The following is a 22,944-nucleotide window of genomic DNA, read 5'->3' on the forward strand; positions in this document are numbered from 1 at the left end:
CTGGCATTCGGAAATGGTGGGATCCCAGGTGGTGGGCACACGTCTTGGAGGAAAGCCTCATTTCTCCGATTGCTAGTAACTGACTTTCTACTCTCCTCCAACTACAACTGAAACTGTGTTTATTTGTTTCCCAGGAACGTCAACTACATCACATCATGGCTGAGCATCGTAGGGCCAGCTGTTGGGCTGAATGTGCCTCTTAGTTATGCCGGAGCAGCCTCTCAGGATGAATGAAATGTCAGTGGACAAGGTGAAAAGAGAAGCCTGTGCTGCATGTGTTGCTGTCACAAAGATCCAGGTGTCTCTGCTGCACTTAGAGGTGTCATCCCTGCTGGCCCCGCCATGTATTAAGTCTGCTTTCATCTTTAGCAGGCTGGACACTGACTTCTTTGTTTAGTTTTCCAACCAACCAGCTGCTAATTATTTAGGAAGCATTTGATTTTGCTACAATAATCCTCACCCAACTACAGGCCTGGGCAGTTTTATTTTAGAATTGATGTTCTTGAAACAAGTCTTTACTGCTCAGTTAACCTTCTTTTATTCTCTTGGCTTTTGGTTTATTCTTGTTCTTCTGATTCTTTTATTGAGCCAAAGAGCTTAGAAGAATGTTGAAAGTTTACGTGGCCAGCCCTGGTTTTAACAGGATCAATATTGTGCAAGATTTCAGCTCACCGACGTTTTGACATGGATGGTTGCCCTTGGAAGCAAATGTCTGCAGCAGCTGATACGCTGCATGTTTAGAAGAAACACTGGAAAGACACAAATCACTATAAATAGCAAAAATGAATTTAACTGGGTCATAGAAATACTGACGTCATCAGGGCATCTCCAGGTCATTCTTTCATGCCTGAGACTCGTGCTTTTCGTCTTTAATATGAGAATAAGAAGCTATCTCATAGTGTTGCTGTGAGAAGCACATGAGATGCTTAGTGCGAGAGAAAATATCGTAAAGTATTATACAAATATTCATTAAATGCTCACTTTCTTGTATTTGATTATTAGTTGCTCATTCTGTCAGTAGCCAGTAAGTTTAACAGCCAGTAAGGTATTAAGGTGAATCTAATAGGAAGAATTTTCAGTTTAGAGTTGCTTGCTTTTCATTTTAACTTGCTAGGGTCTGAAACTAAGAGAAAAATGTAGTTGCCTCTTTAGAGCATCTGGATTAGTGTCTGTCAGTGAGGGATGTACCTTAGAGTCCCGTGAGACTCTTAAAATTCAGACACTGGGCCGAAACAGCCTCTCTGGGGTGATTCTGATGCTTATGTTCTCACAGAAGCTCTGGTCTGGATAAACCCTTCGAGCTGCATTTATGTGTATTGTTTTCATCTCCCAACAGGCCTTTTCCAGTTCTGTGCACAGCTCTGGCAAGCTGGACCTAACTTCCTAACGTTGTCTGGGCATCGCCCCCAGACTCTAAATAGTAAGAAAGTCTAAGAGGTGTTTGCTCGTGAGGCGGCCCACTTGGGGGAAGCAGTGAGGATGAGAGGATTATCTGCGGGCAAATTGCAGACGTCTGTGACAGCCCTGCCAGTGTCTGGATTACGGGCTAAACTCTCACACAGAGAGCACAAGTAGAGAAAGGGTTAATTGAAACTGCTAGAAAAGCTAAAAGTAAATTTTAAAACGCTGAGCTGCACGTATTCATGCTGGGATGAGAGACTCCCTACATGCTTGCTGGGCATTTTGGTATTTACCACTTAACATCTTTTCAACTTCAGCAAGGGATTTTTTCCCCCCACTCCTCTAATGTAAACACAGATTTCTGAGCAAGTCATTTCTCAAGCCATGTCATTTCCGGGATAAAAAAAAAATGTAATAATGTATTATCTGGATGATGTACTCATCTGGAAATATTAGTTATCCTTCGCTTACAGATTTTGAAATGATAGAATCCTGTTATTTTGGGGCCAGTGTGTAGTGGCGCAAAATGATAGAACTTTGTTTTTAAGTTAAGAAAAAGGTTTTTTCTGATTGCTAAAGACCTAAAAATTCATCAGCGGCAGAAAAAGTTCTGAAGAGCTCCCTCCCCAGATAGATCTCTCTCCTCAAACAGCTCTATTCCTTTTGAGAATTTTTTCACTTAAAAAATTTAATTTTTGGTTGATAAAAATTTCCATTTTTTAAGACTGCAGTTATATAACAGACTGTTTTCCCAACAGTCATAAGACATTAGAAAATATTTTGTTTTGTCAAAGTAACAGTTCTTTCTCTGTAACATGAGGATCTTTCCTCAGGGTTTCCTCTCCTGCTAATACAATGCGAAGCCCCTTCGGTCAGAAACAAAGCTGGTTAAAGCTGCTACCAGCCAGTCTTCTAAACTCTGCTCTTGTGTGACTTTGGAAAAACAGCTTCACCTCTTTGGTTCTCTGTTTCCATGCCTGCACAGTGAGGAGGTTCAGCCATGTGACTCATGAGGCCCACCCCGATTCTTGGCTCTGTGAAATAGGGAGAAGTCTAGAGAGCTAGACTATGAGGCTGGTTTGCCTCTAGCTTTGTCTAATTTTCTTTATGTCTTTTAGTCTGTTATCACTTCTGTTTTTAAAAGTTCCTAATATCAACCCCACTCACCCTACAAAGGCATAGACATCAAAATTGTATGTGAGTCTGAATGCACTTCATAACTAACAGTGCTGTGTGGAGTTGGGGGAGAGTGGACAATCGGCCCTGCTCCTGTGACAGAGCGTACCTACTCCCTCCCACCTCAGTTCAGGCCCGATTCCACCCCAGGCGAGTGGGCCTGAGGTCTTTTCTGCCCACAGCCTCCTCTGACCATCTGACTGTTGCTCAGGCTGGTTTCCACCTGGAAATGCTTCCTTCCTCATCTCTCTCCCCAAGTTTCTACCTGGTCTACATGACTCACTCTTTTACAAAGCCATCTCTGATTCCCACAGCCCCTCCTGGTGAACCTCTTCCTTCATAATCACTGTACTTAGGCAGAGTAGCATTTAATTGTCTCCTTTTCACTCTGGATTTGATGGATAGTAAATAAATTACTGACCCACTTTTTGGAGGGTATGTTGTAAGGTGGCATGCATGGAAGAGTCGCTGTCTGCCCCTTGTAAGTCATCCATGGAAGCTTCTTGGTCTGGGGACCGGAGTGGGTGGGTGAACCAGTTCGTTGAGTGACTGGAAAGGCCAGAGGCTAGCTTACAAGCTGGAGGTTAAAAAATGAAGCTACTCTCCCCCTCCAAAAAAAATGAAATAGGAAAAAAAAGTCAGTAGTGGGTTTTTGCATCCATTTCTCCCAAAATACAGTTTTTATTCATATTCTCAAGATATTAGGCAATGGAGATCTGTATTGTCAATAACAGCTCTTACATAATTCAGGAGAGCTGATATTGCAGTGAGTTGGATTTTTTTTAGGATTAAAATTTGAAAATAAGAATATGCACATATTCACTTCAGTGGATACTTATTGAGTTCCCCCTTTTTCTGAGCTCTAGGCTTGGTGGCAGTGGCAGCAAACAGAGAGACCTGACTCAGGCTCATAAGGATGCCCAGGTCCAGTGGAGAAGATGGACAAGAAGATGCAGGGACGGTGGGATGTGTGCTATGGCAGAGGTTTGGAAGGCAAGCAACAGGGAAAGTTCACAGAAGAGGAATGTGAAAGGAGTGAAACTCTTAGGATTTAGCCAGGTCAGGAAAGGAGCAGATACCTTGAAGGTGTGTATGGGGAAGTGGTAAAGAGTGAGGCTGGCTATCAGGACTGGAGCCAGGTCTGGGGAGCATTTATTGCTACACTGAGGATTAGTATTTGGCCTGAAAACCACAAAGAGCCGCTGAGGGAATTCAAGTAGAGCGGTTAGAGTGATCACATTTGCATTTTAGAAAGAACTTGTATCTTTAAAGTGACTAATCACAGACACTTTCTTGGTTTTTTCACCAACAGATACTGGCCCTCATGCTTTAGAAGGTACAGGAGTGCAGAAAGGGCTGGGAGTAGGCCAAGGACAATTTTTTATTCTTGCCTAGGGCCTTCCAAAGCAAAACCTGCCAGTGTCTGAAAAGCCTGAGTCCCAGTTTACTGTGTTACATGGGGTGAGTCACTGCACCTCTCTGAGCCTCTGTTTCCTGTATATTAAGTGGAAGAAGGGATATTAATTCAAGTAAAATCAATTTATTGGTTTATGACCAGTATTTATCTTTTTTAATGAAATAGAATGTGTTTGGGGAAAAATCCCATTTGTTTCTCCTTTACTCTCACAATACTGTCATACTCACCACACGTCTGACACTAAGTGCTGTGGGTTTTCCATATATCAGACAAGTCTGCAACACCTGCTGGGTGTTCTACAATTAAGTTCAGTTCTCACACTATCTACTTGGAGTTTTAGCATCAGATCCATAAGACTGCCCCATTTAAGATACGAGTTGCAAGTCCAAGGTTGTCACCTATATTTTTAACTGACCAGCCATAAATTGGGGTTCCCATGAACCCCACCTTGGGTTCAGTAATTTGCTAGAATGGTTCATAGTACTCAGGGAAACACTTACTTATGCTTACCAGTTTGTTATATAACAAAGGATATGATCAAGGATATGGATAAAGAGCTACATAGGGCAGGGTCCAGGAGGGTCCCAAGTGCAAGAACTTCTGTCCCCAAGGAAGTGGGGTGCACCACCCTCCTGGAATGTAGATGTGTTCACCAGTCTGGAAGCTCTCTGAACCACATACTTTTGGAATTTTTATGGAGGCTTCATCATGTAGAAATGATCAATCATTAACTCCAATTCTAGCCCTGCTCCCCTTCCCCAGTGATGAGGGATGGGGCTGAAAGTTCCAAGCTTCTGATCCAGAGCTTGGTCTTTCTGGTGACCAGCCCCCATCCTGAAGCTATTCAGGAGCCCGCCCAGAGTCACCTCGTTAGAACAAAACTATCACCCAGGAAATTCTGAGGCATTTAGGGGCTCTCTGTTAGGAACTGGGATCAAAGACCAAATATTGGAACAAAAGATGCTCCTCATAATCTCATCACTAAGGAAATTTCAAGGGTTTTAGGAGTTCTGTGCCAGGAACCTGGGGCAGAGACCAATATATGTTTTCTGTTATTTCAGAGATACATAGAAAGGAGTGCAATGCACGTAGTGAAGGTATTATTGTTTTGTGAAACTTTAATTTCAAGTACATGCATAGAAAATCTGTATTATGATGTGTGTATGTGCGCATGTGCTAGGTTGTGATGTAAGTGTATTTCTAACTCCAGGGAGCAGTCAGAGATTTAAATATGATGTAAGTGTATTTCTAACTCCAGAGAGCAGTCAGAGATTTAAAAACTAATGGACAAATAAGCTCCCTTGCAATTCTAAGAATCTCTGATTCTCTTCTCATGCTGCTGACCAGTAAGTTGCTAAAGGTTGTTCTAGAAGGTATAGGAAGTACTTAACTATTATCGTGCCCATGGCACTGGGCTACTTCGATATGCACATATGTTCTCACAGCTCTCCCTCTGGATTTCTGTAGGGCTTGTCTGTAAAAGTGATTTCACATTTTATTCTTAAATTTGATAGTGTTCTTTAAAGCAGTTCTGTAATGTCAAGCCCTTGCTTTAATTTTTTTTGTGTTGTCAATATTGACACCTAGTGGTAAAAGAGCCCTATTACAAATACTCTGAATTCTAGACTGTTAGAACTTAAAGTGATCTTAGAGGTCACCAAGTCCCATTTGGTAAATTAGGTTAAAAATGAACTGGAAACGCAATGTATTCCAACGTTCAGATAAAGTTCACATTAGAATAAATAAAGCCTCTGGCTAGGTGGTGATTTCTTGGATTACCTTGAAGTTTTTCAAATAACTAGAAATCACTGTTAGGCAGAAGTTAAACAAAGTATGCTGTGATAGGCTAACAAGAAATCATAGTTCAATAAATCTACAGCCTTTGGTGTGTTGGTATTTACGTATGTACGCCAGATCTTCAGGGCTGAGCATGGCTATTATTTCTTTTATATCAAAACGTACCAAATAGTTTTAGGGCTTTTAGGTTGTTTCTAATTCTTCACTGTTTATTTAACATGCATTCATTGGGCACTTACTTCCTGAATGTTCAAGACCTGTGCTGAGGATATACTGTTCAGTAGGACAGACAAAGCCCTTCCCTCAGAGAACTTTCCAAATGTAATGCAGTAAGATATGTGTGCAGAAATAGTTACATCCTGTTTCTTTGGGTTACACCCTCACTAAGGGAATAAACAGGTCAAAGGATATGGAATGTCTTGAGATTTTTGATTCATGCTGCTCAGTTATTCACCAATAAGGCTATCCCAGTTTGCATTCCCCAAAGCAGTCTGTGTGCTACCATTTCCTAAAATCTTTGAAAATAATTTTATTTTACTGTGCTTTTATTATTGATCATTTTCTCCTCTGGTCTTGCTACAATTTGCATGGCTTCTCATTTTTGTTTCTTCCCAATGTGGTATATATTTCTCAGTGTGACCAGGGTTAGTTTGTAGCCTCTCTGTTGTACACTTGATTACCCCACATCTTCATTTTGCCCCATGCGAGCTGACTGTCTATGTACTGGTTTGTACAGCCAGAGAGTATGGCAGTTAAACGATAAGGATTTGTATGATTTAAAAAAATTATTATGGGAAATTTCATACAGACTCACAAGTAAAGAAGATTGTACAATGAACCTTCACATACCTATAAGTCGGAATCAGCAACTACCAGGATTTTTGCCACATTTGCTTCATTTAACCCTTGTTTTTTACTTTATATTTGCTCAGATTTTTTTTAAACACAGACATTATGTCATTTGTTTTTACAGGTGCACGCTGAACATTTTTTATTTGATCTTTTCTGTTAAGTTTTACTCCAAACTTAGGTGTTAAAGTATCTTTGGGATTTGCCCTCTGCTTTTACTTCTGAGTGTGGGGTTTGTAACGTCTTTCTTATTCTGCATTTGCCAGTGATATTGGGGAACTTTTCTCTAAAATGGCCCCCTGTTCTGTTATTGGGTCAGCTGGTGCCATCAAAGCAGAACGTGAAATGTGCTAGTTGCAGGTTCTGCAGCCTGGATTACCCATCCGCAGATCCTCACCACGCTGAGGACATTTCATAGATGCTGTCAAACCACAGGCAACGTCTCACGACCATTCTCAGGTGTGATTAAATTGAGTAATTATGTAATATGTGACTAAATCTGCTCACTGTTGTACAAATTTAAACAGTAGCTTGTTTCTTAGGCAGAAACTCCTTCAAAAATCTGAAAAATGTATAGACCCCCTTTTCAGAAAAATATGTGTGTATGTGTGTGTATGCTTACAGAAAAATCAGAAAATTCTACATAGTTTCAGGAGGACACACACACACACACACACACACACACACACACACACACACACACCCCGCTATCCCGCTATGTTATGTCATGGGCAGGAGGAAGAGGGATATGGTGACAGGGAAAAAACTACCTAATTATAAACAGAAGAAAATGTGTAAAATACAGAGTGAACGGAAGTCAACTATTGCATATACTAGCACTGAAATTTTAAGAAAATACTTGGAATATATCAAGAACTGAAGGAGGGGCAAAGTGGTCCAACGTATCTGCAAACACACACAAAAACAGAGTACCTGAAGCTGTCAAGCTACATAGAAAAAATATATATGTCTTCTCATAAACCAGATAAATAAATGCTCAAAGCTGTTGGGGGAAAAGATATGACAAAACAATCTATTTCATGTCATTGTTTCCAAAACAGGTATTAATAGACAAAACCTGTTTCAACAAGTAACATTTCCCTCCACTGTTCTCAGCTGTGATTGACATAAAAAGTTATTTAAAATGTGGCTCACTCTGCCCACTATTGTTCAGATTTAAACATTTGCTGGTTGTAAGAGGTAAGAAAGCAGTATAATATATTTATCCACATCTAGACTTATTTGAAAATGTGGGTATGCTCAGCATGTCCTACCCTTTTAACCCAACCAAGTAACATGACCCCTTGTTCTACTTCTAATTAACTACAGTGAATGAGATTTAGAAAGCTAGACTTCAAACACAAACAAACAAAAACTCCTACACTATGAATAGATTAGATAATTTATGTCAATAACTTATTACCACAAGTAAGGACCTGCGGAGGAAGCTGACACTTCTCAGACTGGAAAGTCTGAAGAGGTGATCTGGGGTCATGATTTCCTCTTCTCCCTCCTACAGGAGAAACTCCTTAGCATCAGAGTTGCCATTTGAAAGCTTCAGGTCCTCTGGGAAGCAATGATGACGTTCATCACATCTGGCTCGAGTTCTAAGTGCTGTATGTGAGTAGCTCCATCATTTTGAAGATACACACCACATACTAAAGTCTGAATGCGGTGGCGACTGTGTGTGTGTGCATATTTGGAAATATGGGTTGTCACTCCTGGGTCCCTTCAAATGTGTCACTCTAAAAATGATTTTCCCCATGAGACAACTTACACTTAAAAACATTCAGTTGTTGAATGTTTTAATACTTTGCTCTAAAACTCCTGTGGTGACATTACCATGACAATAAGCTTTGAAAATCCACTTCTTTTCCTCACACACTAATAAACATGCCATACCTTTTCCAAATAATACAGATGGAAATTGTACTAGAAACTAGAAATGCTTAGTACAACCTATGAAGGCAATCTCCCAACTACAATATCATAAGAAATGTAAGTTAACATTTGGATGATCCATTTAAACAGATTTTATAGGTTAAAATAAAGATTATACAAGTAGCTGTTAGTGAAAATTTTGGTGTAATATGGTAATTTATAATCTTGGTCTCTTTTCTCGACTTTGTGTAAAACCAATAAAGAAATGTTAACTACTCTGTCAACCTTGAAACAGACTCCAGGAATGTTATCTATAGCATGATCATTATAACCAAATCCTGCCGCCAGACATTTACCTGGAATGAAATATAGAAAATACATATATACAAAGATACACATTCAAATTTGCATAGCTGTCAAATTAGAACCATGTCTCTCAGCTCTATCAAAAAATAAAAGGGAAAAAAACCATATATTTGAGGCATTGTGTATTTCCCTAATATAGTTTAAAGTTTTTTGCAGAACATCACTAACTTGTATGTTTCAACATTTCCATATAAACATACAGAAAATTTACTAATCATGTTATACCTTCCCTTCAAAAAGTGCAAAACAAAAACTTATTAAATACCCAGCATAAATTTATACAATATCAGGCTAAGTAGCTGCCTGTAAGGCAGTGTTTACTATGTTGCTCTGAGGTGGATCTCCTACAGGAACGGTTTAATTTAGAGGATGGACTCCTGGTTTCAGCTGTGCTGATTACTTGGGGAAGTTATTTGAAAAATACTGAAGAGCTACCTTTTTTGGGCTTCTGGCTTATAAAATGAGGTGGCTGGAAAAGAGCAGGAGTATCCCCATCAGTGGGATGGCTACATAAAGACTGCCTTAGAGCTCGTTGAAAAGACAGATTTCTCCCAGAAATACCATAAAGATGGTTTCCCAGAAGATCAGGTGTACTTGTATAATCTAACAAATGCCTTAGGGATTCTGATGTTCTCGATTTGGGAACCATAGGACTCAATGATCTCCAGATTCTTTCTGCACACTAACAATTTCTGATCTGTTTGGGGTTTGCTAGGCAAATACAAGATGTAACATAAATTAATTATTCATTCACAATTTTTTAAACCTTTTAATCAACAAGTAATTTAAGACTCACAAGAAATTGCAAAAACACTATCATTTGTATACTTCACCCAACCTTGCCTTAATGATAACATATTTGATAACCAGAGTATATTCTCAAAACCAGTAAATTGGCATTTATAACACTATTAACTAAACTACAGATTTACTTGTATTTCAATTTTTATGCTCTTTTTTGGTATACAGCACTTTGAAATTCCATCACAAGTATTGATTTGTGTAAACGTTACCACAATCAGGACAGAACTGCTCCATCACCACAAAGACACCCCCTGGTGCTACCCTTTTGTAGTTCGACTACCATCCTTCATCCGTAGCAACTACCCATCTCTTCTCTGTTGCTGTAATTTTTTTTAAGAATTTTATATAAATGAAATGTTACAGGACCTATGTAACCTTTTCAGTTTGGCTTTTTGTGCTTAGCATACCACTAAGAAACATCAAAGTTGTTGCTTGCAACAAGTGTCTTTTATGACTGAGTAGCATTTCACTTACAGATGTAACCACAGTTTACCTGTTTGCCCACTGAAAGACATTTATGTTGCTCTAGTTCTTGACTATCATAAATAAATTTGCCATGAACACGTGTGTACAGGATTTTGTGTGGGCAGATGTTTCATCTTTGTATGATAACTACCCAGGAGTGCAATTGCTGGATCTAAAGTATATGTTAACTCTCTAAGGAACTGTCAAACTTTGTCAGAGTGACTGTACCATTTCTTAGTCCCACCAACAATCTAGTTGCTCCAGTCTCACCAGTGCTTGGTATTGTCAGTATTTTAAATTTTAGTCATTAGGTAGGTGTATACTGGTATCATCTCCTTATGATTTTAACTTACATTTTTCTAATGGCTAATGATGTTAATCATCTTTTCACGTGCTTGTCATCTCTTCAGGGAAGTATTTATTAATTCTCCCATTTTGTAATAGGATTGTTTTCTTAGTTTTGAGATTAGGGAGTTCTTCATATATTTTGGATACAAGTCTTTTATTGGATATGTAATTTGCAAATATTTTCTCCCAGTCTGTAGTCTGTTTTTTCATCTTCTTGACAAGATATCTCACAGAGCAAAAGATTTTTATTTTGATTAAGTCCACTTTATCCTTTGTGTGTGTGTGGAATGTGCTTTGAAGTGTGATGTCTTAGAATTCTTCACCTGACCCTGCCATGAAGATGTTGTTTTCTTCTAGTTTTTACAGCTTTACTTTTTATATTCAGATATATTATCCATTTTGAGTTAGTTTTTGTATAAGGTGTGAAATTTAGATTGAAGTCCATTTTTTTGCAAATGGAAGTCCACACAATTTATTGAAAAAACTGTCTTCCGTTGAACTGCTTTTGTATGTCAAGTCAGTTGGCCATACCTGTATATTTATGGAGTCTCCTATTTTCCTATTTTATTGATCTGTGTCTGTCCCTCCAATACACCATTTTGTTTACTGTAGCTACAAATTATCTTAAAACCAGTTTGTGATTCCTCTACCTTTATTCTTCATTTTCAATATTGTACTGGCTATTGTAGTCCTTTTGCCTTTCCATAATTTTTAGAATTAACTTTTCTACTTCTACCAAAAAGAGCTGCTGGGATTTTGCTTAAATTTTGCAACCATGATGAGTGCCTCATTTTTTCTTCCTCTATAGCAGCGCCAGGCAGAACTTTGAGATGGATCCAAAAATGAAGGGGCTCTGGTCACAAAGTGTGAGGGAGTAGGGGTTGGGATGGTGGGAAGGCTGAGGGAACTTAAATCAGTCTTGAACACTTTTGGGTCTGAGGTGTCTGTGGTAGATTTATGGGTCAGTCAGTTGTCACAGGATGGGGGCATCCTGGGTGTACCAAGGAGACAAGTGCAAGCCAGCCTTCATTGCAGGATGCCTTAACTCCTTCCAGGAAAGTTTATCCTTCGCAGCAGGAGCTAGACATGCCCAGAAAAGATGTGGTCTCTGACCCTCCTCCCTCGTGCACACCCTGTAGGTCCACCCCACCCACTGGCAGTTTCCTGTCCCTGCTTTTAATCCTCAGGCCTCTGCCCTCCCCATGTCTGAGCCTGGGGTGAAACCACGTGTCCCCATGCAGCCTCTTCTGGTGGGTCAGGTGGAGGGTCAGTTATGACCATCTGGAAGCATCTGGTCAGCCTTTGGGAATGGCTTAATCAGTAACTGCAACTATAAGCACCAGGAAGCATTGGGATGGAAAGACAAACTATGTCTAATTACCACATACAAATGTACCTAGTTAACATGTATATCTTAATGTCAAATATATTTCAATTGAAAAAAAAGAGCCAATCTGTCTCTACCTTTTTTGTGACAAGTATAAGCACAAGTGTGAATGTGGGATCAGTGGTTTAAGGTAGGACAGCAGGTGACATGCCAGGGGGGGACCTAAAGCTGGATGGGGAATGCAGGTTTGAGCAAGTGAGGTCAGCTTTTAGGAGCAGCCAGGGAACACACAACACACAAGGTCTCCTATGTCAAGATCAAATTCTGGTCTTTATCTTCTAGAAGATGGGAAGCCAAAAAGTTCTATCTTCCAAAGATTCTAACATGACCCAACATTAGACTGATCAAATTAACTCATACCTATTAATGCTGCCAAAAGCAGCTCCTCACTAACTTAAGATTTTAGATTGATTTTTACCATTTTTCCCTAAGGAAATTTTGAAACAACTATTTGTGGCACGGGGCCCCTATGGACCCAACCAACACCCAGCTTCAATCATCAAAACTATTCAAACTATCTGGACCATTTCTACCTAGTCACTTCCATTACTTTGTGTGCCTTGAAGTAAACCTCAAGGTCAAAATCTAGGTTACTGATAAGCTTTGGACAAAGATAAGCACCTAGATTAACTTTCCATAACTCATCTCCCTTACTCCTCTTGCCTTAATTTGCCAGGCATACATGTCCATTAACTTAATTGTGTAATGCCTAAGTTTTGCTATCATATACATACTTAAAACATGGGCCCTGACCTTGAGCTAACTGAAAACCACCAGAGCAGGGAGCAACTTGAGCACCTTATGTATCATACTGGGTCCCTAAATGGATCCAAGAATGTACATTGCCCAGCGTTCCCAAGATGATACCCACTAGAAGCTCTGAGTTTTTAGACCCTCTACACAGGAATACTGTACATTTAGCTATTCCAGATTTAACCCATAGTTTGTTTACTCCATGGAGAAGGGAAAAAACTTACCAATCCCACTTTAAAAAATTCTGAACTGTTTTCCCAATCTCCTAAAATTAGTAAAGCATACAGTGCATCTCCATGGTAACAAAAATAAGACACAGAATGTGTTTTTGGCATATGAAAATTTATTACTATTGTGCTTTCACCATCAAAACTTATGATCTTGGTCTTTCCTTCTTGCCTTTGTATAAAGCCAAGAGAGAGACATTGGCTACTTTGACCACCTTAAAGCGGACTCCAGGAATGTCACCAACAGCATGTCCTTTACGACCAAATCCAGCAACCAGAACTTCATCATTTTCCTGGAATAAAAACCAACAGTTTACTTCTGGTGTAAGTGGCAATCACTAAAAATGCCCACTCATCCTATAAATGGTGGTGGTGGGGGACACCACTCCAGGAACAGAAGCTAACAGACTAAAACACTTACCTCGATAAAATTCAAACAACCATCATTGGGTACAAAGGCTGTGATTTTTTTGCCATTCTTGATTAGCTGAACCCTGACACACTTCCTGATGGCAGAATTTGGCTGTTTGGCTTCAACCCCTCTGAAATATAAACAGCATAACAGAGTCAACTGGCTTTCTGAAAAGGGGCACATTTTAATTCATTAAGCATAAAACTTATTGAATAGTAGTATTCCTACCTTTTCAACCCATTCCTAAATTGCTAAACTTCAACCAAGTTCTTCCTCATAATGAAACTAATTAGGACAATAGGGGAAACTTCTGGCCTCCTTATAGTTGTAAAATATGAACCAAGAACTAAAGCTAGAAAACCTGCATTCAAATCCTGACTGCCACTAAATTGGACGGGGCCACATGAAATTATCATTTTGTAAAATCTTAAAAAGAGTTGAGTACTGGCAAGTTCACGTGGCTCAATCTTCGTTGGGTAACATCACTGAAGAAACTTCTTTATGTTAGTTTTCTTAAGTGGAAAGATCTGACTGCAAATATTAAGTATTTGATGGGTACAAACTGCTCAGAACAGTTTCCACACATATTAAGGTCTCATAATGTTCCTTATTTCATTATCGTTACTTTCTCCCCTCCAACGCCATCCCAATCCCTTCCAAACTAATGCGAAAAATTGAAAAACCTTTGGGGCTTATCTAACCCTAGCCCTCATGTTACCAATTTTCCAGCAAACGTGGCTACACAAAGACCTAGAATTTACATTAAACCTCTTTAAGCGCATTTATCTCGAGTTAACCACTAAAACACTGAAAGAAGCAGCAGAGGACTTTAACTCACACTTTTTCAAGCACAATTCCCTTTGCATGAGAAGCGCCTCCAAAAGGGTTGGCCTTCAGGGCTGTGCCCAAATGGGCTTTCTTGTACTGTTTATCATGCCACTTCTGGTCTCGTCGGTGGCTGCGGAGCTTCCTGGCAGTACGAAGACCGCGACACTTGCCTAAAAATCAAAATCACCTTAGTTCCCCAGTGAAAACACCCAACCGTATTCTAATATCTCAGACACTAGCCTCACCTGGACTATAGGCCAGTAGGCTCTGGCATCACATCTCAGCCCAGGGTCCGAACCTCCAAGTTCCCCTTCAACAAACTAAGACGTGGACACAAGCGCCCGGATAGCTGCGTCTTCCCAACGGAACGAAGCCCCGCGCCAACGCTCAGGAGAAGCGTCGCCCCCGCACCTACCCTCCCGGTCCCTCAGTAACTCCAGCTCCACGGCCTCTGCGCCGCACGGGCCCCTTCCCGTCGGGCCATGTGCCTGCGGCAGTGGCGCTCCCTGGCCCTCCCGTCGGCCCCCGGTACGGCTCTCCCGTATGGCTCTCCCTCACGGCTCTGCTCCTATCTGTCCGCCAGTCCCCGAAACCCCGCAGTTCCACCCCAGCCCCCTCAGCCCGGCCAGGGACAGCTCACCCATCCTGCTGGCGCCACGGGCCTGAGCGAAAGAGAGAAGTCGTCCAGGAAAGAGCCACAAGCCACCGCGCGCGAGCAAGCCCCGCCCAGCCGAGGACCCGTGCGGCTGTCTGCTCAGCGCCCGGTCTGGCCGGCGCCTCTCGGTAGGAAGCGACAAGGCTGCACCACTTTCCAGAATCTTCGTCTTAATGAATTTGTGTGAAATCCAGAGCTATCTAATTTGTACTGTGGTTTATTTCTTTTTGTATGAATGCTGCTGACGGAAGGAACCGGGACTACCAATCCCGGAAGCCTTTGCACAAGATCCGCTCCCAGCGCAGGCGCTCTGGGCAGACCCGCCGGGCGGGCTTCGTGGAGTCGGAGGGAGGGCTTCGTGGTGCCGGAGGGCGGGCGGGTCGGCCCTCGGCGTCAGCGTCATGGAAGGTGGGCCTGCAGTTATAGTTTGGAAAGTAAGACTTCGAAGCGTTAACTCTTACGCACAAGAAGCACAGTAAATTGAAAAACGTTTAGTGAAGCAAGGTGACGTAGTATTTTAAAACCCGAGCATTTGTGAGAGACCCGGCCTTAAACCCTAAAGTTGCTGTTTTGGTTAGGGGACCTTGGGTAATTAATTTAATTAACTCTTTAAACCTCTGGAGAATGAAATAGATATGAAAGTTTTCTGGGATATTGGTTTATTTATAAACTTAAAAAAAAAGTCTTACCTGTGCTGGGCACGGCTCTAGGAATTGGAGATACAACAGTTAAGAGTGAAGTTTTCTGCTCTAAAGTTTATATTCTAGTTGTGAGAAGGTAGGAAATATAGGTGCATTTAAAAATAAAAAAGGTAATTTTACTTACTGGTAAGTGCTATAGAGAAAGTACAGTTGGTTAGGTGATAGTGACTCGGGATGAGGGTGACTAGTCTGGACAGGGTTGTGTTAGAAGATATCTCTGTGGAGATTACATTTGAGCTGAGGTCCTAAACAGAGGGAGCCATTCAGATAAGTGTGCAGGTAAAGGCTTCCAAGAAGAGGGATTCTGAACAAGTAGAATGGGCTGGCGCTTTCCAAGAGCTGAAGTGTCAGGGGAGGGGCTGCTGAGTGCTTGAGGAGTAGTGTGGCACTAGATGAGGTCTGGGAGGTACACAGGGACATGTAGAGCCTGTTCACCATGGTAAAGGCTTTGTTTCCTCTTCCTGTGGTTGAATCTTTGGAAAGTTTTGAACAGGGGAACAACAGATAGGATTTATATTTTCATATGTTCACTCTGGCTGTTGTGAGGAGAAAACTAAGACGAATCCTTGAGGCCAGTTGGGAGGATGTTGTGATAGTTCAATTGGGAAATAATTATGGCTTAGAATCTCAGTCTAGGTGGTAAAAAGTGGTTGTATCAGATACACAGTTTGATGGTAGAGCCAACAGGATTTGCTCAGGACTGTAGGGTGTAAGAGAGGAGTTAATTATGATTTTTGACCTGAGCAATTGGGTAGTTTGTGGTTTTATTTACTGAGTGGAAAATACTGGGAGGGGAGAAGTTTAGAAGGGGAAATTAGAGTTCTGTTAGGGATGTGTTAAGTTTGAGATGCTTGTTAGACATACAAGTAGGGATGTGGGGTGGGTAGTTGGATATGTGGGTATGGAATTCAAGAGAGTCATCAGTGAATAGATAACACTGAAAGCCACGGCTCTGAGTGAGATCATTTAGGGGATGACTGTAGCTAGAACAGAGAAAGGTTGGAGGCCTAAGGCCTGGGCACACTGAAAGAGCAGCAGGTGAAGTAAAATAGACTGAAAAGGAGTGGCCAGTGCTATGTTCTAACCAAAGCCAAGTGAAGACAGTGGAAGTGAGCAAGTGTGAAAGAAGGAGTAGATGAGGACTGAAAATTACCTTTTAGGTTTGGCCATGTGGAGGTTACTGGTGACTTTGTCAAGAGGGGATCCCATGGAGTGGTGAAGATGTAAGCCTGATTGGGCTGGAGTCAAGAGAATATAGGAGAGAAGGAAGTGGAGACAGCAATTATAGACCATTTTTGCAAGGAGTTTTTGTATAAAGTTTAGAGAAAAGGGACCAAATCTAAAGGAGGATGTGGTGTCAGGATGGGTTTGTTTAAGATGGTATGTTTTATGGCATTTTTATATTGCTGATGGGATTGTTTCAGTAGAGAAGAAAAAATAGATAATTCATAGAGAAAAGGGATAATTACATGAGCAAATCCTCGAGTAGACTACAGGGGTGCTCAAGTGGAGGAATTGACCTTAGGAATAATAACAATTTATCTATAGTAATAGAGAAGGCAGAATATAGGGGTACAACTTCAAGTAAATTCAAAGATTTTTTGATAGGAAGATGTAGAACCTCTTTTGACTGCTCTTCACTCAATGAAATAAGAAACAAGGGCATCAGTGAAGAGAAAGTAGGGAAAAGAGGTTTGAGTAGAGAGGGTAGGATGTGATAGCAATGTTAGCATTAAATCTTACTATGTGCCACATACTATTTTAAGTGCCTTACATTTATTAACTGCCTTAATTCCCATAACACTAAAAGATAAATACGTTTATTACCTCTGCTTTACTAAGGAATAGGGTCTTAGTCCATTTAGGCTGCTATAACAAAATACCATAGATGGGTGGCTTATAAAAAAACAAATTTATTTCTCACAGTTCTAGAAACTGAAAAGTTTAAGATCAAGGTGCTGCCAGGTTTGGTGTCTGTTGAGAACGCACTTCCTGGTTCAAAGACTTTGCTATAACCTCATATGGCAGAAGGTCCAAGGAGGTTTGGGGTTGCTTTTTTTTTTTTTAATTGTTTTTGTTTGTCTTTTTCCAGTTTTATTGAAATGTAATTGACATATTGAGATCTCTTTTTAAGAGTACTAATCTCATTCGTGAGGGCTCCACCCTCAACCTAATCACCTCCCAAAGTCTCCCCTTCTACTACTAATGCCATCACATTGGGGATTAGGTTTCAACATAAAGAGTTTTGTCTCCTAATTTAGCAGTGTGGGAAAATTGACAAGAGAATGTAGGATTGTTGACCAGTTCTGAGGGCCCATTTGAAATTAGTTATCCAGTTACATCAGTTAGCATGATTTTGTGTATTTTCTTTAGACTCATTCAGTGTAGTGACTGAATAGGTAGAGAGTTGGATTTTAGCAGGGCTGGGGGTGGAATCTAGTCAGGTGAATGTGATAGAGGAAGGACAAGGGAATTGAGAGTTGTTACAAGGAAAGGATTACAGTGAACCATGAGACTGAAGCTGGAGAAATAAGGAGCCAGGGGTAGGCAAAACACTTCTGAAGGCCTGACCATACCAGACAGGAGAAATTTCTGTGAAGCTAAGTAAGATAATGCAGCATTAGTACAGAAGTAGATAAACTGACTAATGAATAGAGAGTTCAGCAAAAGACTCATATGAGTATAGAATATTTAAATGACAGAATTAGATGTCAGATCAATGTGTAAAGGAAGGATTGTTGAACACATGGAGCTGCACAAAAAGTGGTTATCCAAATTAAATTGGATCACCATCTCAGGCTGAAAATAAAAATCAACTCCAGACATTGAGAGCCTGAATGTCACAAATTAAAATTTTTAAATTCTTAATAGAAAACAAAGGTGAATATCTTCTTGAACTTGGGAAAGGAAAATATTTCTAAAGAAAAAGAATGATAAATTTGACCAGATTAAGAACTTCTGTTCAACAAAAATGCCTGAAAGAAAGCAAAAGGACAAGTTAGAAACTAAGTGGATATTCATAGGAAGTGGTTGTAAAGTTGGAATGATTTATTCCTTGAAAGCTTAGTAAAACATCCTATAAAACCATCTGAGCCTGCTGGTGTTTTTGTTTGTTTGTTTTGTGGGAAGATTATTAATCCCAGTCTAAATCTCTTTAATTAGTTACAGAACCATTCAGAGAACTGAGATTTCTTCTTGAGCCAGATCTGGTAAGTCATTTTTTTGAGTTTGTGTATTCCATCTAACTTTTCAAAATTGTTTTGTGAAGCTGTTATGACATTCTGTTTTGCATATATGTTTGTATATATTTGTTGTTGGAAGGTTTTTAACTGTGAATTCAATTTCTTTGTAAATATAGTGCTATATAGGTTATTTATTTCTTCTTGAGTGAGCTTTGGTAATGTGTGCCTTTCAAGGAAGTTTTTCATTTTATCTAAGTTGTCAAATTTATGGGCATAAAGTTGTTTGTAATATTCCTTTTTAATCTTTTTAATATCTATAGAGTGATGTCTCATCTTCTGTTCCTGATATTGATAAGTTGAGTCTTCTCTTTTTTTCTTGGTCAGCCAAAAGTTTATTAATCTTACTGATCTCTTCAAAGAACCAGCTTTGGGTTTCACTGATTTTCTCTATTGTTTTTCTGTTTTCAATTTCATTGATTTCTGGTGTTATCTTTATTATTCACTTTCTTCTGTTTGTTTTGGATTTAAATTTGTTCTTCTTTTATTAGTTTCTTAAAGTGGAAGCTTAGGTCATTGATTTGAGACCTTTGTTCTTTCCTAATATATTTAATGGTATGACTATCCCTCTAAGAGCTGCATACCATGAGTTTTGGTATGTTGTATTTTAGTTTTAATTCAGTTCAAAACATTTGCTAATTTCCATTTTTATTTCCTTTTTGAATCATGGATTATTTAGAATTGTGTTACTTAATATTCAAATATTTGGAGATTTTTTTCCAAATAGCTATATGATTCATTTCTAGTTTAATTCCATTATGGTCTAAGAACATCCTTTTTTTGATTTCAGTATTTTAAAAATGTGTTGAGGTTTGCTTTTTGGCCCAGAATATAGTCACTCTTGGTGAATTCTTCATGTACACTTAAAAAGAAAGTATATTTTGCTGTTTTGGGGAAAAATGCATTATAAATGTTAATTAGCCCAAGGTGGTTGATAGTGCTGTCAGGTCTTCTGTATCCTGTATTCAGGATAATAGTGACAGTATGTGGAGAGAGTGGGGATCATAGTTGGATGTTGGATTATGGTTTACTTTGGTTTTAATTATTTTATCATTAAAAACAAACAAAGCATGAACCGACGGACAGAGTGTGTTATGAACTAAGGGTTTTGATTACTATAGCTATGAAAAAAATTTTTTAAGGATTTAATTTTTGTTTTTGGAGCTTTGAAATTTTTACTTCCTGATAAAGAACTTATTACTTAATTTGGAGCCTGAAAGGAGACAGAATTTCCTTTAACACTAGGCCCTAAGCTTTCTAAAAGGGTCCCCAAACAAAAATGACCTTGAGGAATTAGAGGAAAAGAAAGAAAGCGTCCATGACTGAAAGGTAGTGAGCCAGTGGGAAAATAGAGATCGGTGAAGTTGAAGGGATGGGCAGGACCAGCTCATGTCCAACCTGTAGGCCAGGATAAGGAATTTGGGTTTATTTTGAGTGTGATGAGAAGCCATTGGAGGGCTTCAAGTGAAAGACTGACAAGATCTGATTTACATTTTAAAAATATCACTATGTCTGCTATGGAAGGGCATCATAGAGGGGCAGGAGAGGACCTAGGTTATCCAAGGAGAGGGCTGTTACATTAGAACAATTGAGAGATCATAGGTAGTAGCATTGGAGATGGAGAGATTTAAGATTCAGGGTATAATTTGGAGTTAGGTCATGTTGGAAAGAGCAAAATCAGTGACATCATAATTATCATCATCACACCGCCACCATCTCTATCAGGTATGGAGTGCTATTTAGGTGCCAGGCTTAGGACTTCATACGCATGATTTCTTTTAACCCTCAAAACAACTCCTATGTGGCAGGTGCTGTTATTATCCCCATTTCACAAAGAGTAAGTTGAGACTTGAAGAAGTTAAATTGCTTAACCAGAACATGTTTGTTAGTTTCCAGATTTGTTATCAGAATTTTGATTTTTAAGGAGTTTAAAAAAATTTGTAAATAAATATTAAGTAAATAAGGCATAAAATTGTTGGGAAATGATTTTCTAGCCAGTAAAACACCAAACTAAGGAGCGTAGTTGTTAAAATGAAAGTATTCTTATAAGTTGATATCCATGGTTCCTAGAGGTATATGAAACCTGATAGACTGTCACTAAAGAATACCATTTGGTAGTTCTTGAAATACCAAACAGGGGAGTAGGGGGAGGAAGGAGAACAAGTTTTTCTCTTTCCTAGTATTTCCTTCCGAGTAGGAGGAGTTACATTATATATTTACAAATAAATGCCAATTTATTCATTCTATGACAGGCGAGTAAAGGTGGCGTCTGTGGTAAATATTGGAAAAATAGTCTAGGCATGTTCATCTCTTCCTTTTTTCCTTTTTGGAGTCCAGCCTGCCTGTGGGGCACATGTTTTCTCAGGTTTCTTCTGGGCAGGCTCCTCTTCTCTTGGAGAGCCCAGTGCTGCTGTGACAGGCTGCCTTGCCTATCTTCTGAGGAGAGGGGCTCGCTTACAATCCATTTTGCTCCTGCACTAAATTCTGTCCTCCACTCTGGCCTTTCATAGGCATAAAAGTGGTATTTGGGCCTCTGCTTGTCTTACCCCTTGTGGTTATTTCTCAGTTGATTTAGCACTCAGGTGGGGCAGAAGGGTATTATTATTTGACTTCTCTCGGAGACACCCCCTCATTCCCCAACTAAGAAGAAAAATTGATCTTCATGAATTAGATCAGTTGATAAGGAGATTTAGGTCAAGGGTGATGCTGATTCTTTGTACTGTATGGGAGAGAAGTTAACTTTGGGGAAGAATAGCCAAGGATTTTAACAATGTTGATAGTTGATACTGGAGCATTTAGAATGGTTAGAAGTTATTCCTAGTGCTTTAGCTATAAAAATTGAGGTATTAGTTGCTATGGAAATGTGACAAGTTAAAATAACAGCTTTAAATGGGAAAGAAGAAGCAGTAAAACCAATGCTTACACGCTTTGTATAATTACTAGTAATGAATGTTGAGTGCTTCATTTACCTGATTAAATTATTAAACACAACTTTTGCTTTATCCAAAATGAATGATATTTCTTCTCCTTTCATTCTAGCTACTTTTTGGTGTAGTGATTATTTCTTCTCATATCTATCCTGTGGAACTAAAGAAATATGTGTATTGCTCTATAATCTTACTAATATACAGTCCTGATCTTTAAAATCGTGTTATTTAATTAAACCTCTGTGTAGGTTCGAGGGGGAATTAACATGTTCTTTGATGCCCTTTGTGAAGTTCCTGGGAGGGAGTTATGTTAATTGCGTATTAAAAGTTATTCTCCAGGTGTTCTTTAACTTGGCCGAGAACCAAACAAAAGAAAATTGGTCTCTATTTCAACAGGGACCTTTGAATTATAAGAAATGAAAGATAATTCTTCTTACTAGGAAAAAAAAATAATTTTCGTTACTCAATGAAACATTAAGCTTTAGAATCTCATTCCCTGGAGAGGTTTAAGAATCTGGTAGAGGGGTCAGATCTGTGCTGTCTGAGTTCAGTGGGGACTAGTTAATCTTAGTAATTGGGAATGGCCAGTGTCACTCTCTCAGCCTTTGCTTTCCACAGTAAAATGAAGATTCACCAGGATTATTTCTGGATTGTTTAAATGTAATAATATGTAAATTATTACAATATATAAATATAAAACTATAAAAGTAAATGTGCAGAATTTTGAGCATTTTGTATTACTAAGGCTTTATTGCTTAAAAGACTGTAAAGTAAAACAGTATTTTTTCCTATAAATTGAAAGAAAAAAGAACAAGAGAGAAAAAGAAGGAATGAGAAAAAGGAAGGGAGGAAGAAAAGAAGTGAAGGGTTCTAGGTTTATATAGCTTCATGAAGGACAGAGGTAATTTTTTCTCTGATCGAAAACATTAAATTTTCATTCAGAGAATCGACTTTGCTCTTATAAAAACGGTGGCCTAAACTATAGGGCAACATCAAATGGCACATGTCCTCAATATGAGTTTTATTTTACTGATTTAAAACTCTGATTTCTTTCTCTGTCGAGGTGGGGACTCTGCAGGTGCCTGGTGAAAGCATTTTTGAGAGTAGTGGAGGCCTTTTCTTCCCTTGGAAAGCTGCTTCAACTCTTCAAGAGTGAGTTATGACTTACCTCTTGTCTCCTTTTCTGTTATATAGCAGCCTCTCTCTATGCCTCATCTAATCAGCCATTGCTTATAGTGAAGGTGGGGCTGATCTCAGAGAAGGTCTCTGGTTTGCTAGTTGAAACATCCCCCAAAATTATTTACCCCAGCA

The 22,944-nt window shown here is 39.5% G+C and overlaps 3 protein-coding genes across 6 annotated transcripts in view; 2 read left to right on the top strand and 1 right to left on the bottom strand.

Moving 5' to 3' along the window:
* Positions 1-8,994, top strand: part of ATG10 (autophagy related 10) — a 210,416-nt gene extending 201,422 nt beyond the window's left edge. For 2 of the 3 annotated variants that reach the window (XM_074360323.1, XM_074360324.1), the window contains exon 7: positions 135-8,813. In XM_074360323.1, the coding sequence (XP_074216424.1) occupies positions 135-234 (100 nt within the window). In that variant the 3' untranslated portion in view covers positions 235-8,813. Of the gene's footprint in view, positions 1-134 lie in introns of all 3 variants that reach the window. The other variant, XM_074360322.1, reaches the window with a different exon arrangement.
* Positions 8,995-12,967: 3,973 nt separating this feature from the next.
* RPS23 (ribosomal protein S23) lies at positions 12,968-14,882 on the bottom strand. The gene is made up of 4 exons (XM_010949226.3): positions 14,752-14,882; positions 14,122-14,281; positions 13,293-13,413; positions 12,968-13,164 (listed from the first exon to the last, which is right to left on the bottom strand). Exons 1-4 carry the CDS (start codon positions 14,753-14,755, stop codon positions 13,018-13,020), a joined length of 432 nt encoding a protein of 143 aa, XP_010947528.1. The 5' UTR covers positions 14,756-14,882; the 3' UTR covers positions 12,968-13,017.
* Positions 14,883-14,907: 25 nt separating this feature from the next.
* Positions 14,908-22,944, top strand: part of LOC105064324 (uncharacterized) — a 68,488-nt gene continuing 60,451 nt past the window's right edge. For both annotated transcript variants that reach the window (XR_012505494.1, XM_045512429.2), the window contains exons 1-3: positions 14,908-15,200; positions 18,630-18,676; positions 22,697-22,785. Coding sequence is in view for 1 of the 2 variants with exons in the window: in XM_045512429.2 (XP_045368385.2) it covers positions 15,002-15,200; positions 18,630-18,676; positions 22,697-22,785 (335 nt within the window). In the remaining variant the exon portion in view is untranslated. The remainder of the gene's footprint in view (positions 15,201-18,629; positions 18,677-22,696; positions 22,786-22,944) is intronic.

Source organism: Camelus bactrianus, chromosome 3, assembly GCF_048773025.1.
Source record: "Camelus bactrianus isolate YW-2024 breed Bactrian camel chromosome 3, ASM4877302v1, whole genome shotgun sequence".
Classification (NCBI taxonomy): domain Eukaryota; kingdom Metazoa; phylum Chordata; class Mammalia; order Artiodactyla; family Camelidae; genus Camelus; species Camelus bactrianus.